The sequence below is a fragment of the Heliangelus exortis genome, chromosome 28 (genome assembly GCF_036169615.1).
Source record: "Heliangelus exortis chromosome 28, bHelExo1.hap1, whole genome shotgun sequence".
NCBI lineage: Eukaryota > Metazoa > Chordata > Aves > Apodiformes > Trochilidae > Heliangelus > Heliangelus exortis.
This window is the reverse complement of record NC_092449.1, coordinates 771,264-785,996: the sequence shown is the minus strand read 5'-3', so window position 1 is coordinate 785,996 and position 14,733 is coordinate 771,264. Positions and strand designations below refer to the sequence as shown.

At 60.1% G+C, this 14,733-nt stretch overlaps 1 protein-coding gene across 1 annotated transcript; it reads right to left on the bottom strand.

Annotated features, from left to right (window-relative positions):
• Window positions 1-294: 294 nt before the first annotated feature.
• Window positions 295-14,510, bottom strand: LOC139788182 (nuclear receptor ROR-beta-like). Its single transcript, XM_071727847.1, has 10 exons — window positions 14,318-14,510; window positions 6,640-6,725; window positions 6,408-6,549; window positions 5,276-5,689; window positions 4,455-4,576; window positions 4,081-4,213; window positions 2,749-2,856; window positions 1,862-1,972; window positions 1,338-1,450; window positions 295-843 (listed from the first exon to the last, which is right to left on the bottom strand). The coding sequence occupies exons 1-10, from the start codon at window positions 14,322-14,324 to the stop codon at window positions 682-684; spliced, it is 1,398 nt and encodes a 465-aa protein (XP_071583948.1). The 5' UTR covers window positions 14,325-14,510; the 3' UTR covers window positions 295-681.
• Window positions 14,511-14,733: the final 223 nt, after the last annotated feature.

Here is a 14,733-nt window from a genome sequence, read left to right as displayed (position 1 = left end):
CTCAAGCCAGCCTCCTGCACGGGGAAATCCTGTGCTGAAGCACAGCCCTTGCCACAACTGGCCAAGATCCTGAGCCCCACGGGAGAAGGAAAAATGCCAAAGCTCTGCCTGCACCCTCTCCTGGGCTCCAGCCAGGAGTCCAAAGCCCCCACCAGCCTGGCTCAGTCCTACACAGCCGAGTCTGCATCCCCCTTGTTATCCCATGCCTTGTGTTTGGGCAAAAAGAAAAAAAAAAAAAAAGAAAGAAAAAGAAGAAGAAACACCCCCCCCCCTCCCCAAAAGGAACCCCCAAGATTAGAATAATAATTAAAAAATAATAATTAAACCCGAGTGGAGGCGGGAGGGCGGGCAGGGCCGTGCAGCGTGTGCGTGGTGTGCGGTCCCTGCGCTGCGGGGAGGGCTCGGTCCCTTCGGGCTGCCGGGGGCTCCTCCTCTCCCCAGCGGAGGTTTCACATTCATTTCACCGGTATGGCAAAGTCCTTTTGCTTTTTTCCTTCAAGGTGCTTTACATTCAAGAGCTATTGCAATCCAGAGCGAGGAGAAGGGGCCGGGCAGGTTCCCCAGCCCCCCCAGGTTCTCTTGCGTTTGATTATTTGATTTAAATAAACTGCCCCAAACCTCTGAAGTTCAGTTCGTTTCCAGATGTCTGGGGGACTGGCAGGGAGGCAGCAGCTCCCAGCCTTAGCTCTCCCGGGGGTCACTGTACTGCAGCTCCGAGTTGAAAACCTCCTTGTAGAGGGGTGGGAAGTTCATGGCGGTCTCCGGGTGAAGGAGACGGAAAAACTCCAGCTTGTCCAGGTGGAGGTTGCAAATGGTCTTCATCAAGGGCAGCTTGGAAACCATCTGCAGGGAAAGGGGGAGCTGGTGACCGGTGGCTTCCTGCTCAGCATCCCTCCCCCTGCTCCTCCCCTGCCCTTGGGGACAGGCAGGTGGGCTTGGGGGCTGCTGGCTCTGCCTGGTGCTGGGGGCACCCACAGATCCCCCCCCCCCCCCCCCCTTCTAGCAGCTTGGCAGCATCATCACCTTGCCTCCAAACCCACGTAGTTCTGCAGGACAACCATACCTGGGAGGGTGCAAGGATCCCCCCCAGTGCACCCCCCTGCCCTGAAACAGCTCCTTTAGCCCCAAAAACTCACTGCCCAACACACTGCAGACTCAGCAGCTCAGGGCTGCCCACAGCACCACTGCCTCCACCTCAACCACAATGGGGATGCACAGCCCTTGGAAAGAGACATTCCCCCTTCTCCTCCTCCATTAGGTCCCAAAAAACCCCCGTGCATGGCCAAGGAGCCAGAGCTGCAGGCTCAGCCATCCCCCTGTGCACAGCCCATCCCTACCTTTGAGAGCTTGTCCTCAGCGGAGTGTTTCTTCTGGATCTCGTGCTGCAGGGCCACGTAGATCTTGTCCTGGAGCTTCTGCACCTTCTTGGACTCTGTCAGCCACGGGCGATCTGCAGGAGATGGATGAATCAGTCCCCCCCCAGCACCTGGGGTGGCCTCTTGCTCTTTAAACCCTTTCTGCTCTCTGGGACACTTCTGGGGACAGTGGCACGGCCAGGCAGCCCCCCAAAGCCACCATGGGGGACATCACCTCCTCTTCCCACCAAGAAATTTTGGTAGATGCGTTTTGTGCATTTTCAAGTTTGCTTTTTCCCCCTCAATCCCCTTTTCCAGGAATAATTTAACCCAGGAGGAGACAGCGCTGAGCTGGAGGGGTCAGTGAGTTATCGGTGGCCTTGGCAGTGCTGGGGCAGTTGGACTGCAGGATCTGAAAGGTCTTTTCCACCCAGAATGATCCCATGATAATCCCCAGCGTTGGCCCAAGAATTCCCCACCCCGGGTCCTCCCAGCCCCCCCTGTACCTGGGGAGAGCAGAACAGCAGCAGTGAAGAGGGCGATCTCCTCATCTGAGAGCTGCAGGCGGCACAGGGCCCTCCCCAGCTCAAAGACGGCACCGATGAGGTCGTCACAACCTGGGGGGGACAGTGGGGAAATGGGGGGGGATGTGACTTCCCATCCCCCCTACCTGCAGGCTGATGCTAGGGGCTTGGAAAGCTGTCAGGAGATGAGATGGGTGAAGGGGGGGTCCCCAGCAGCTCTGGGCATTGGGCTGGGCTGGGCAGTGGGTCCCAAGTGCTGCAATCAAACTGATCCCAAGGGGAGTGGGAGCAAACCCAGGGCATCTTCTGTCCCCCCTGGGATGAAGCCAGGGGGAGAGATTTGGGGGTGTTCAGCCTGGGGAAGAGAAGGCTGCAATGGGGAGACCTTAGAGCACCTTCCAGTGCCTGAAGGGGCTCCAGGAAAGCTGGGGAGGGACTTGGGACAAGGGCCTGGAGGGATGGGACAAGAGGTGATGGCTTTAAACTGGAAAGCCACCTTTTGGACTAGATGATTTCCAGAGGTCCTTTCCAACCCCTCACATTCTATGGAAGAGGGGAGATTTAGGTAAGATATCAAGAAGAAATTCTTCACCATGAGGGTGCTGAGCCCCTGGGTGCCCCCAGAAGCTGTGGCTGCCCCATCCCTGGCAGTGTTGAAGGTTGGATGGGGCTTGGAGCACCCTGGGCTGGTGGGAGGGGTCCCTGACCATGGCAGGGGTGGCACTGGGGGGGCTCTGAGGTCCCTTCCCACCCAAACCATTCTAGGATTTGATGATTTAGCCCAGAATGGTGCCTGCAAACCCCAGCTCCCCTCAGAGTGTCAAGTGGGCAGGAGAGGCCTGAGGGAGGCAGAGAGAAGGGGTCCTTACCGAGTGATTTGAACATCTGCACACCCCCAAACTTCCCCTCGAAGAGCACGGTGCTGTTCAGGGGGTTGAAGGCGCGGACCATGCGGATCAGGAGAACCTCCAGGCAACCTGAGGTAGGCAGAGAGAGCAGGCAAGGGCAGGGCAGGGCAGGGCAGGGCAGAGGGGTTCCATCATCCCAGGACCAAATAGAAGAAAGGGGAGAGCCCCCAGTGCAAGTTTGAAGTCCAGATTGTCCATCCACCAAGAGCAGAATGGTTATTCCAATGAATCCAGTTTGGTTTGTCAGTTTGGGAGTTGTTGGGGTTTTTTTGTTTTTTAGGTTTCCAATTGCAAGCAAATATTATCCAGGCATTTGCAGCCAGGCATAGATTGATACAGGTCATGGTAGGAGCACCAAGAGAGGAGAGGGTGAAAACAAAATAAATAGACAACATGGAAGGAAGAAAAGAAAGAATGAGTTAAACTCCAGCATGTTGGACACACAGAGAGCTCTGGCTTTGGGCTCCAGCACCCTGCCAGGATCCTGGCACACATCCCATGCATGGGGTGAGATGTTTAGCTCCCCATCCCCAAAAGTTTCAAAACTGGGCAGCTTTTTGGCATTTTTGGGCTTTGGCACATTCAGGTCCCTGCCTGGACACAGCCTCAGCAGCTCAGTTGGAGGGATGGGTGGGGGACATGGGTGTGTACAGCCCCCCCCCCATCTCCTTCCCAGTCTCCCACTGGGAGAAGAGACCAACCATTTCCTCTTCTCCCTCCCCACTCCCCTTTGGGTTTCACACCCCTTTTCCTGGGGAAAAACTCCTCCACTGTGCTCGTTTCCACCCCTGTTTCTGGGTGACGTGTGAGTGACCATGGAGAAAAGCCTCTACCTGGGGGCGCCACCCCCCTGTCCCTCTCTGTACCACCAGGTTTTGGTGGTACCACCACCAGCTCCCTCCATGCCTGCTTCCCAAACACCAGGGGCAAGCAGGGAGGGGAGGGAGGGGAGATCCTGCAAGGAAACCTTTGGCCAAGAGCAGAGATGGGATTTGCCTTCAGCACTGTGACTGTCACTTGGGAGAGGAGTGGGACTCGAGGGAGAGAGGCAGGGACATGAAGGGGATGGCAGGGATGCACGGAAGATGGCAGGGGTGTGATGGGGACAAGCAGGGACATGGAGGGGACGGCAGGGACCACGATGGGCAGCAGGGACTTGAGGGGAACAGACAGAGATGCAGAGGGAACAGCAGAGATGTTGAGGGGACAGCAGGGATACAAAGGAGACAGGCAGGGATGGGAAGAGGGACAGGTGGGGACACAAGGGGGCCAGGCAGGGCCCCCTGCTCTTACCAGCTTTCAGGAGGATGATTTGGTCGTTCTGGCAGAGCTCCATGAAGCCCTCGATGCGTTTGGCAAACTCCACCACGTACTGGATGGCGTTGGAGATCTGCAGGGAGCACTGCTGCCACAGGGCCTCACAGCTCTGCCAGCACAGAGGGGACATCCCTTAGGGATATTGTCACCCCGGCTCTGCTGTCCCCCCCCCTCTCCATCGCTCGGGGCAAGGAAAGGACAGAAGTGCCCTGACATCTGTGCACCTGGACAACCCCAGCCCACCTAAAGCCTGGCAAGCTCTCCCTCATCCTCCTCCTCGCCTTCCTCCCTGCTGCAGGGGGCAGTGGTGGCACTGGGTGGGCCACGGGGACAGTGGCAGTGAGGCTCACCTGGCTCTGGAAGGCTCGGACTTCCTCGGGGGTGTAGAGGCTCCAGGCCAAGCGCTTGAGCTCCTCTGTGGTGTACTGGCACGTCTCCAGGTGGGACTTCACCACGTTCTGGGCCACCCGGTCTGCAAGGGAAGGGCAGCAGGGGGTGAGCCCTGAGGAGACCCCCAGGCCCACCTGGTACCCACCCCACGATGCCATCCTTTGTCAAGGGGCTCCTGGGGCTGGGGGGGCAGAGGGGCTCCCAAGTGGTGGCACAGAGATCTTGAGGACAGATGGGACTCAGAGGGGCAGAGTGGAGGATCACAGAACCATCACAGAACCCCAGAATAGTTGGGTTGGGAGGGACCTCAAAGCCCTCCCAGTGCCACCCCTGCTGTGGGCAGGGACACCTCCCACAGCCCAGGGTGCTCCAAGCCCCATCCAACCTTCAACACTGCCAGGGATGGGGCAGCCACAGCTTCTGGGGGCAACCTGGGGCTCAGCACCCTCAGAGTGAAGAATTTTTTCCCTGATGTCTGATCTGTCAGTTTAAAGGCATCACCCATTGCCCTATAACTCCCTGCCCACACAAAAGGCCCCTCCCCAGCTACCCTGTAGCCCCTTCAGGTACTGCATGGCCTGAGCTGTGCTGAGTTCTCTCCGTGCTCAGTCTGGATGAGGGGATGGACTTGGAGCTGTTCTGAGAGCCGAGACTGGATCAGTCCCTCTCTGTGAGCAGGGGCACCCAGGGCTGGGTGTGTCTTGCAAGGTGCCCGAGGTGTCCCTGAGCACCATCCCCAGGGCTCTGCGTGTCCCCAGCACCCTGCCAGGCCCGTGCTCACCTATCTCCAGCACAGAGATGTCTGCAGGCAGCTGCCCCCCCTCCAGAGCCCCGTGAGCAAACAGGGCTGGCTCCAGCATCAGCTCATAGAGGGACTCCTGTTTGATGAGCGTGGCCTCAGCCACGTCCAGGCTGGACTGGTCGGGTGAGGGCTGTGCTGAGGTGAGCAGGTCGAGGTTGTAGTAGGTGCTGCTGCCATCAGGGGTGAGGGGGAAGTCGAAGAGGAGCCCGTCTGACAGCGTGGAGATGTCATCCAGGTCTGAGACCCCGCTGCTGACACTGGTGGTGTAGACACGGCTCAGGGGCTCGGGCTCATCCTTGGTGCCACTGCTCTGCTCCTGGCTCTGCTGGTGTTTCTGCACCTCAGCATAGAGGCTGTCCCGCTGCTTCTTCGACATGCGGCCAAACTTCACAGCTGCCAGAGGAGGAGATGCCAGCAGAGTCAGGGCAGCTTCACCCCAACAAAACCAGAGCCAGGCCCTCCACCCACCCTGGGAAGGGTTCTGGCTCCTGGGGATACCTGGTTTGGGGTTATCAGAGCACTGAGCTGGGCAGAGGACCCATAGGATGCATCCCCCCACCCCAGACCAACCCTGAGTCAAACAGACCAGAATCAATTTACATTTACCTATCATAGAATCCCAGACTGGTTCAGGTGGGAAGGGACCTTAAAGCCCATCCAGTGCCACCCCTGCTATGGTCAGGGACACCTCTCACCAGCCCAGGGTGCTCCAAGCCCCATCCAACCTTCAGCACTGCCAGGGATGGGGCAGCCACAGCTTCTGGGGGCACCCACGGGCTCACCACCCTCACACCAAAGAATTTCTTCCTAATGTTTCCTCCCTTCTTCCAGTTGAAAGCCATCACCTCTCATCCCATCATTCCAGGCCCTTGTCCCAAGTCCCTCCCCAGCTTTCCTGGAGCCCCTTCAGGCACTGGAAGGTGCTCTAAGGTCTCCCCATTGCAGCCTTCTCTTCTCCAGCCTGAACACCCCCAGCTCTCTCATCCTATCTGTGGGGAATTCTAAACCATTTCTTTCTTCCCAAAAACTTTGCACCGGGCTGGCCCCCTCATCACCCCTGACAGCCTCATTCTCTCCAGGGAGGAGGGGATGGAGCCCAGGCAGGACTCACCATCCCGGGACATGCCGAGCGCCAGGCATTTCTGCAGGCGGCAGTGCTGGCAGCGGTTGCGGTTGGTGCGGTCGATCAGGCAATTCCTCTGCCGGGAGCAGGAGTAGCTGGCGTTGTTCTGCTGGCTCCTCCGAAAAAATCCCTGCGCAGGACAGGGAAGCGTTGGGAAAGAGCCCGGCGGGATGGAAGTCCCCGCGGCCACCCACCCCGCTGGCACCCGCCCAGGGCTCACCTTACAGCCCTCGCAGGTGATAACGCCGTAGTGGATGCCCGAGGACTTGTCACCGCAGATCTTGCACGGGATCACTTCGATTTGGGCTGGGGTGGAGGGGACAAAAGGGGAAAACCTCGGTGGTTAATGGACGAGGCCCTCCCTGCGTGGCAGCTACAGCCCTGCTGGGGAAACTGAGGCACGAAACCTGGATCCACTGGCAGCACAGCCAGACGATGCCGAAAGGGCTGTAAGGGACTCCTGACTGTTCCCCCCATCCAGCAGCCAAGGAGAGGTAGAAAAGCCCTTGGAGCCAGGAGAGCACAGAGTGCTGGTGTCCCAGTGCCCCCGGGACCCCCTTTTGGGATAATCATTCCCTTGATTTTTCTGCCAGTGTGTGCGAGCTGGGAGAGCATCCAGGACAGGGCACAGGGAACACCCCAATTTCTGCAGCTATGGACACTCTTCTGATGAAGACCTGGCCTAAGCACAGGGTCCAGGGTCCCTTTATGTCCCCCCCAGCAGTTCCTTTGGAACCCAGGCCCGATATAGCCATGGTCGGCTCAAGGTCCCGGTCCCCTTCCCCCCGCAAATCCTCTTCCCTCCCTGCTTCTGCTTCGCTGGCACTGAGCTGCTAATAGGCTTCGTCCTCCTCATTTTCCAGCTGCCCCAGATCTGGGTGGGGGTGGGGAACGATGCAGGGGGCACCCCTGGGACTCGTACGTGCCTCCCGGCATCTCTGCACCCTCTAATCCCCGCTCCAGCCCTCTGCCCACAGCCAGGCTCAGCCTCCCGAGGGTGCTGGGCAGCTGCCGCCGCGCCAAAATAACCCCCCCGGCCAGATTAGGGGGGTTCAAATCTCCTGGGCCTGGGCAAATCCCCAGCGCCAGTAATTCCCTTCTGCCTCGCACTCCTCCGGGAGCGAGAGGTTCTGGGCGAGGGACGCGTTTCGTGGGTTGCTGCCAGCTGGGGCCACCCCTGCGGGTGACAGCCCCGGTGTTGGCCATCGCCACCTGCACCCCGGCAGCCGGACCTGCCCCGGGGCCCTCGCTGCTTCGAGAGAGGCTGCGCTGGGTCCCCGGGGATGCTCCAGGCCCTCCCCCCCCCGGATGCCATCCGTTCCCCCCCGGGGCTGCCATCAGTCCATTAGCGATGCCACTAATCCCTCCCCAGGGCTGCCATCGCTACCCCAGGGATGTCATCGGTCCCCAGGGCTGCCATCAGTCCCCCCCAGGGATGGCACCTGATCCCCCCGCCCCTTCCAGGACAGATTCTCTCCCAGGTCTCATTCCAAGGCTGGGCACAAGCCGGGAGATGGATCCCTCCTCCCTCCATCACCTCATGGCTCAGCTCCTGCCCCAAAAGCTTTTGGGGTTTGCCCCCCCCCCCCCCTCCCTGGGGCTGCCAAACCTGGCTCCTCTCGGGGCTGTGTGTTGTCCCCCCACTACCCACAGGGGTCACATCTCCCCCCTGCCCCTCCCCAAAGCCTCTGCCTTCGTCTCAGCTGTGGATTTCGGCCTGGGGCAGGCAGAGAATCCTGGCCCCAGCCCCCCCCCAGATGCAGTCACACTGGCATCGCAGCCACTCCCGTGGCAGGGGGAGGGAGCACCATTAGGGATCACCCTGATGCTGTCACCCCCATCTCACCATCCAGCCTCGATTAAACCAGACACCACCACCCCCCAACTCCCCAGCCCCAACGAAGGAGGACACCCCCGTCCCCAATTCCCCCACCCTGATGAACAATTCCTCCCATTGAACCTGCCCGAGCGAGGGGTGCAGCCCCTCAGGCCCCCTCCTCACCCTGACTCCCCCCCCCATCACCCGAGGCCGAGATGGAGGTGGGGGGGGCACAGGGAGGGGGTTCCACCCCCGGCAGGGAGCAGCGTCGCTTCGTTATGCAACGTAATTACCGGCACGGGGTGATGAATCGCCGGGGCCTCGCCCTCCCGCCCGCAGCCGATACTCCCGCCTCCCCCCCCCCGAAATTACCGGCACCTCACACCCGGAAAAACAACCGGGATGAGCGCGGTCCTGAGGGTCGCCCCACTCGCCCCATTGCCCCGGTTACTGGCCCCCAATCGTGGTGATGGCTTCGTATGGTGGCCAAAATCTTGTCCCTGTGCCCCCAGGAGGAGGGGATCTCCCCCCCCGAGACCTCTGAGCTCAGGGAGTGGGGGGAGGACGAGGCTCTCCCAGCTCCCCTGGAGCCAACCATGTCCCCCCGGATGCCACCGAGGCGAAGCCCCTACCCATCGCCGGGTGCCCACAGTCTCCTGGGGCTCTAATCAGCATCCTGCTAATTACGTGGCCGTGCCCACCGCCAGCACCTGACCCCGCTCCTAAGACGTTCGCCCCAGATAACTGCTGTGGGGATCCAGCCAGCCGTAGCCCCGGCGCGATGGCAATTACAGCCCGGGGTTAATTGCTGCTCTGTGTGTAACCCCGGCTGAATCACCCTTGGGCGTCCACTCGTGCCACTGCCACGTTCCCCCCGCCCCCCCCCCCCAGACCAGACACCCCCTGGGACAAACCCAGCAGCACAAGGAGGCACTCGGGTGCTGGTAGGGTGGCCACAATAACTCCCCTATCCCAAATCCCACCGTGACTGGGGGAGAAACCACAGAACCTCAGGCATGATGCCCCCCGCCGTGCCTCAGTTTCCCCACTGGAATGCAGGGCTTCTCCTCCTCCCATCGCAACCCTGAGAGCATCGGCAGCGCTGGGCCAGTTGATTATCTAGGCAAAGATCAACACCTTGTCCCTGTCGGGGGGGGGGGAACGGGGGTTGAGGGTCAGGCAGCAAATACCCCCACCCCCACCCCCACCCGGGAGGAGCATGAATGAAATAGGAGGCAGGGAAGAAAAAAAAAAAGGAAAAAAAAAAAAAAAAAAGAGGGTTAAAATAATAAAATAATAACTTCGAGGCGGCAATTAAAATGTCCCAGCTGCGGTATTTGCTCTCCTCCCACTGTAAATATTTCTTGCCCAACTCCCGGCCCGCTGCCACCGTCCGACCCTTATGTAAGTGTCACCGTCCAGTGGCGGGGCTCGGTCACTTGTGTGTCCCCTGGCCCGGGGGGAGCGGTGGCCCCGCGGCTGGAGCCATCGTGTCCCACTGACACACTTTCTGCCCCTGGCCCCAGCGCTCTTGTGTAACGTGCCCGCGGTCCTTAACCCCTCCCCAGCGCCAGCCCGGGGCTGGCCCGACATCTCCCTGCCAGGGCTGGGCATTTGGGGGCATCTGGGGACTTTTGGGACAGCCGCTTGTCACCTGGAGCCGGAGCTCTCCGTGGGGGAGGCGGCTCCATCCCTGTCCCCACGTCCAGCACCGCTTATCCCCCAAACGGGAGGCGGCTCCGGTGGTTTCGGCAGGACCGGAGCCGCCCTCCCCGGAGCAAGGCTCGGCCCCAGCACAGCCTCCTCTCCATCGCCCCCGCGCCCCTGGCACCCCAAAACCAGGGAAAACCCCGCAGAATCCAGGTTTGCACCCCCATCTACAGCACAGGGTGTCCCCCTCCTCCTCCTCTCTCCACCCCTCCCCTCAGACGTATTTTCTCACTGCTGGGGTGAGGGAGTCGCCCCCAAAACCTCAGCACCCCACTGAGCCCCATCAGGACATGCCCTGATCCCGCAGCTGCTGAAAGCTTTTTGGGGCTGCCCCTCACCCCAGCCAGATGGAGGGTGCTGGGTGCCCCTGGCTGAGGGGGCCCTGGGCACAGACCCCCCAGCACAAACCTGCACACCCTTGGGGATGGGGTCAGGACGTGGCCACCCTCCCCCCCTGGGTGGGGAACAAACCCACCCCTGGGACCCGGGTGCCCTTTACGGAGAAAGGGTGGGGGGTTGAGGCGACTTCGACCCCTGCCCCTCATGCCCCCCTCCACTCACTCCCAGGAAACCTGCTGGGAAATGAGGTCCAGGCCCCACCCTGCAGCCACAGGATGGGTCCAGCCGGTGGTTATCCCCAGCCCGGGGATGTCTCGATGCTGCCACCCCTGTCCTGTCCCCTCAGTGACCCGGGAGTGCGGGCACAACCCCCTCGGCAGGCTCAGCATCCCCTCGGCACACCCAGAGCAGGGGGAGAAGGATGGCTCCAGGACGCAGGGGGGGACACAGGGACCCACGCAGCGATATTCCAGCTCCTCATCCCTGCCCCAAAACCCAGCTCCGCTTTCTTGTTCCCTGCAACAACCTCTGGCTCCGGGACCCGGTGCTGCCCCCCAGCAACTGATCACCATCTATTTTAGGACTATGTATTTGTATTGTATGGAGGAAGAACAAACAAAGGGAATAAGAAAAATAAGGCGTAAATAAAGGGAATTATTTCCCTTTTACACCCGCTGTTGGTTTTGCTTTTTAAAGAAGCTCCCGCACTCCAGGGTCCCCCCTGCAGCCCGGTGTTTTGGCAATCACCGCCGGCAAATCCCATCCCACCCCAAATCCTGCACCCAAACCAGCCGGGGGGTGCAGCACGTGGCTGCAGAGGTGCCAGTGGTGCTGGTGCAGATCGGCTCAGTAAGAAGGAGAAGGAAAATAAAATAAGGGAAAGAAGAAAAAGAAAGAAGGGAAGTTAAGTAAGAAAAGAGAGAAGAAAAATAAATAAGGGAAAGAAAGAGAAGGGAAAGAAAGAGAAGGGAAAGAAAGAGAAGGGAAAGAAAGAGAAGGGAAAGAAAGAGAAGGGAAAGAAAGAGAAGGGAAAGAAAGAGAAGGGAAAGAAAGAGAAGGGAAAGAAAGAGAAGGGAAAGAAAGAGAAGGGAAAGAAAGAGAAGGGAAAGAAAGAGAAGGGAAAGAAAGAGAAGGGAAAGAAAGAGAAGGGAAAGAAAGAGAAGGGAAAGAAAGAGAAGGGAAAGAAAGAGAAGGGAAAGAAAGAAAATAAATAAACTAATATGAAGAAATAAATAAGAGAAATAAGGAAAATAAAGAAGAGAAATAAGGAAACAGTGTCAGGCTGTGATGCTGGAGGTGGGAACTGATTTCTATATTGATTAGCAGAGATTTCCTGGAAACTTTGGGTCAGAACAGGGCCGAGCCGGTCTCCTGCTGCCCCAGGGCCACCCACAGCCACAGCCCGGTGCCATTTTTGTCCTGTCCCACGGGCCAGCTCATGTCCCCAGCTTGGAAATCATAGCAGACAGGAGGTGCTGAGGTTGCCCCGTGGCCACCCCGTCCTGCCCTGCCCGCTCCGGTTCCACGGTGCCACGCGGCAGAGCTCCAAGGTCAGCCCCACCGGTGCGGGACGAGCCCTTTGCACTTTGGCAGGGGCAGGAGGGTGGCAAAGGAGAGGTGGTGGTGGTGGGGAGGGGACCTGAGACCCACCTGGGGTGGGGAGGGCCTGGGCTGGGGTAGGAGAAACCCACCGACCCCATCTTTAAACCGTAGGGGAACGGTGTCTGCTGGGCTAAAGGAAGGGGGTGAGAGCGGTTCCGTCGGCCACGTCTGATAAAGAGGCCCCGATGTAGACATCAGCAGCTCTTGAAATAGCTCCCACTGCAGAGTTCAAAGTTAAATGTGACAAGGAGAGGGACGGGCAGCACGGGCAGGGGATGGTGCCAGCACCGGGCTGCCGGGTTAAGTGGGGACAGGGACCAACCTCTTCCCATCAATGCATGTTCCCCTTTTGGGTGCTCCTGCTCCCCAGGGTTATGGGGGTCCCCAAATCCTAACTGGATCCCTTGGGACCCCGTGCTGCCAGTGGTCAACTATCTCCTCCAACTTTAATTTTGGGAGGCAAAGAGCACGGACAGTCCCATCCCTATTTCCATCCCCATCCCGTCCCTATTTCCATCCCTATCCCATCCCCATCCCCATCCTGGGGCTCGGCCGTCGTGTGGCAGGGCCCACGGGTGACGGCCACCCTCGCCCGCGTGCGCACGCTGCCTAAACGGGCACGGAAGCTCCTCCTCCACCCTCTCTGATTTTTCCAATGACAGATCTAGGTCACTAGGACAAGTGGGAAAGGCTGCCGAGCCACCGCACGCTCCCAGCCACGCCGCTTGCAAAACAAGAGAGCAGGAGGGTTGGAAACCCTATAGGATTATAGGGCCAGGCAAAGCCTCTCGCCCGGCCCCAGAGTGAGGAAGGACCAGAGCGAGGAGCTGCCGCGGTCCCCGGGGAAAGGGGTGGTGTGGAGGTGGTTTTGGGGAAGAAAATGGGAGCGGGGATCAATACGGCGTCACCATGCGGCACCTGGGGCGTCAGCAAGGGACGAGGACCCTGTGTTGAGGGACATTGTGGGGAAAAAGCCTGTTGGGGAAAATGATAGGAAATCGGGGAGGTGGTGATCCATAATTAGGGTTGAGGGACTGTAATGGGGGGGAAAGAAAAAAAAAAAAAAAAAAAAAAAAAAGTTCACCCAGCTGCTAATTAAGCCCGGGGCTGGCTGTGCGAGCGCGACAGAAGAGCCAGGCGGTGTTATTAATTAGGCAGAGGCTTGTGCTTCCCTCCGTCCTAATAAAGGTGAAAACCCGGGATGTCAGGGGGCGGGAAGGGGACGCGGGGGGCTGGGCTGGCCCCTGCCCCACCATTACACAAGAGGGCAGTGGGGGGCTGAGCCGCAGCACCTGCAGCCGTGCAGGGGAGAGAGGAAAAAATGATCTGAGGATCCTGTACGTACACCCAAAAACACACCTAGAGGTGTGGTTTTTTCGCCCTCCAAACAAACCAAACCTGCACCCTAATAGCACACCTGAATATATGCACCCAAAAATCACACCTAAAGCCGTGCACACTGCAACTTCAAGTGAGTCGGGAGACTGAAGGGCTCGGGCATGGCGGGTGATCGTGGCAAAGATCTTTAAAGGGAATAAAAATCCGCCCCTCCTTCCCCCCCCTCGCCCCATCCCCAGAGTGCCAGGTCCCAGCAGCTCCATCGGGAACAGGGATGGGATGAGCTGGGTCCCCGCCGCCGCTGCGTCACCATCATCCCGCCAGAGCCTTACTCCCTCCAACCTCCTCCGTCAAACCTCCCGCTTTGAAAAGCCAAGGGGTGAAAAGTAGGAATCGCCTCTAACGAGGGATAAAATCAGGCGGGCACCCAAAAAATCCCTGCCCTGGATAAAGGACAGCCAAACCCATTTGTCCCCACGGAAGCCTCTGGCGGCCCCGGCCCCCAAGCTACCCCCAAACCATGGCAGGGAGGGGAAAAAACGGGGAGAAAAAAAACAAACCACAATAAATCCAGCCCTGGCTGGAGCAACATATTGAAGAGGAGATTAAGGGGTTTAGTGCGAGGAAAAGCTTAAGAGCGGGTCTAAGCCGGCATCGGAAAGCGAAGCAAAATAAACAAGAATTTTATTCCTAATGAAGGGGGGAGCTGGAGGAGCCAAACCCACCCGGCAGGGCTGAGGTGGGTCCCCCCCGGGTCACCTCCTGCTGGAGCTGACGCGGGTCCCGTTGTGTTCCCGGCGGGGCTGACGCGGGTCCCTCCGTGTTCCCCCTCAGTGGGGCTGACACGGGTCCCTCTGTGTCCCCGGTGGGGCTGATGGGGTCCCCGCCGCGTGCCCTCCCCGTGGGGCTTGCGGGGTTCCCCTCCCGTGTGCCCCCCGGCGGTGCCGGTGCCGGTTCCCCCCGTGTCCCCCTCGGGAGGGACTGACGTGGGGTCCCCCCCGGTACCCCGCCGCTGCCAACTTTTTCCCCTTCCCCGGCTGCGACCAAGGGGCTGCCCCCCCTGTTTTCATCTCCCCCCCCAGGGACTCACCTCGCATGGTGACGGGCGGCGGTCAGGAGCGCGCCCGGGGGCGCATGGAGGGGCGTGGGGCTCCGGTCCCTGCGGGGGTCCCTGTGGCGGCGTCACCGGGGGGCTCCGGGCGCTCTGGCACCTGCCCCTCCACCGCGCCGCTGACCCACTTCTGCCCGAGCATGCGGCCGTTCACATGACGGGCCCAGCCCGCCCCGCCCCGCCCTCCCAATTCGGTTTCACTTCCAGCCCCACCTCCTGCCCTTCCTCCTCCTCTCCTCCTCCTCCTGCTCCTGCTCCTGCATCCCCATCCCCATCCCGGCCGCCGGTGCCCGGCGCTGCACAGGGGCTGAGGGTACCCTGTCCCGCGGGGATGCCGGGGGCTGCTGGACCCTCGGGGCGGGGGGCACAGGCTCGTGGCAGCGGGGTGCTGGGTG

What these genes read in the sequence shown, in the direction of transcription:
- LOC139788182 (XM_071727847.1), bottom strand. An exon ending in TCACCTGCGAGGGCTGTAAG is followed by an intron (nt 6,550 to 6,639) that starts GTGAGCCCTGGG and finishes TGTCCTGCGCAG; the next exon opens with GGATTTTTTCGGAGGAGCCA. An exon ending in TGCTGTTCTGCTCTCCCCAG is followed by an intron (nt 1,451 to 1,861) that starts GTACAGGGGGGG and finishes CATCTCCTGCAG; the next exon opens with ATCGCCCGTGGCTGACAGAG.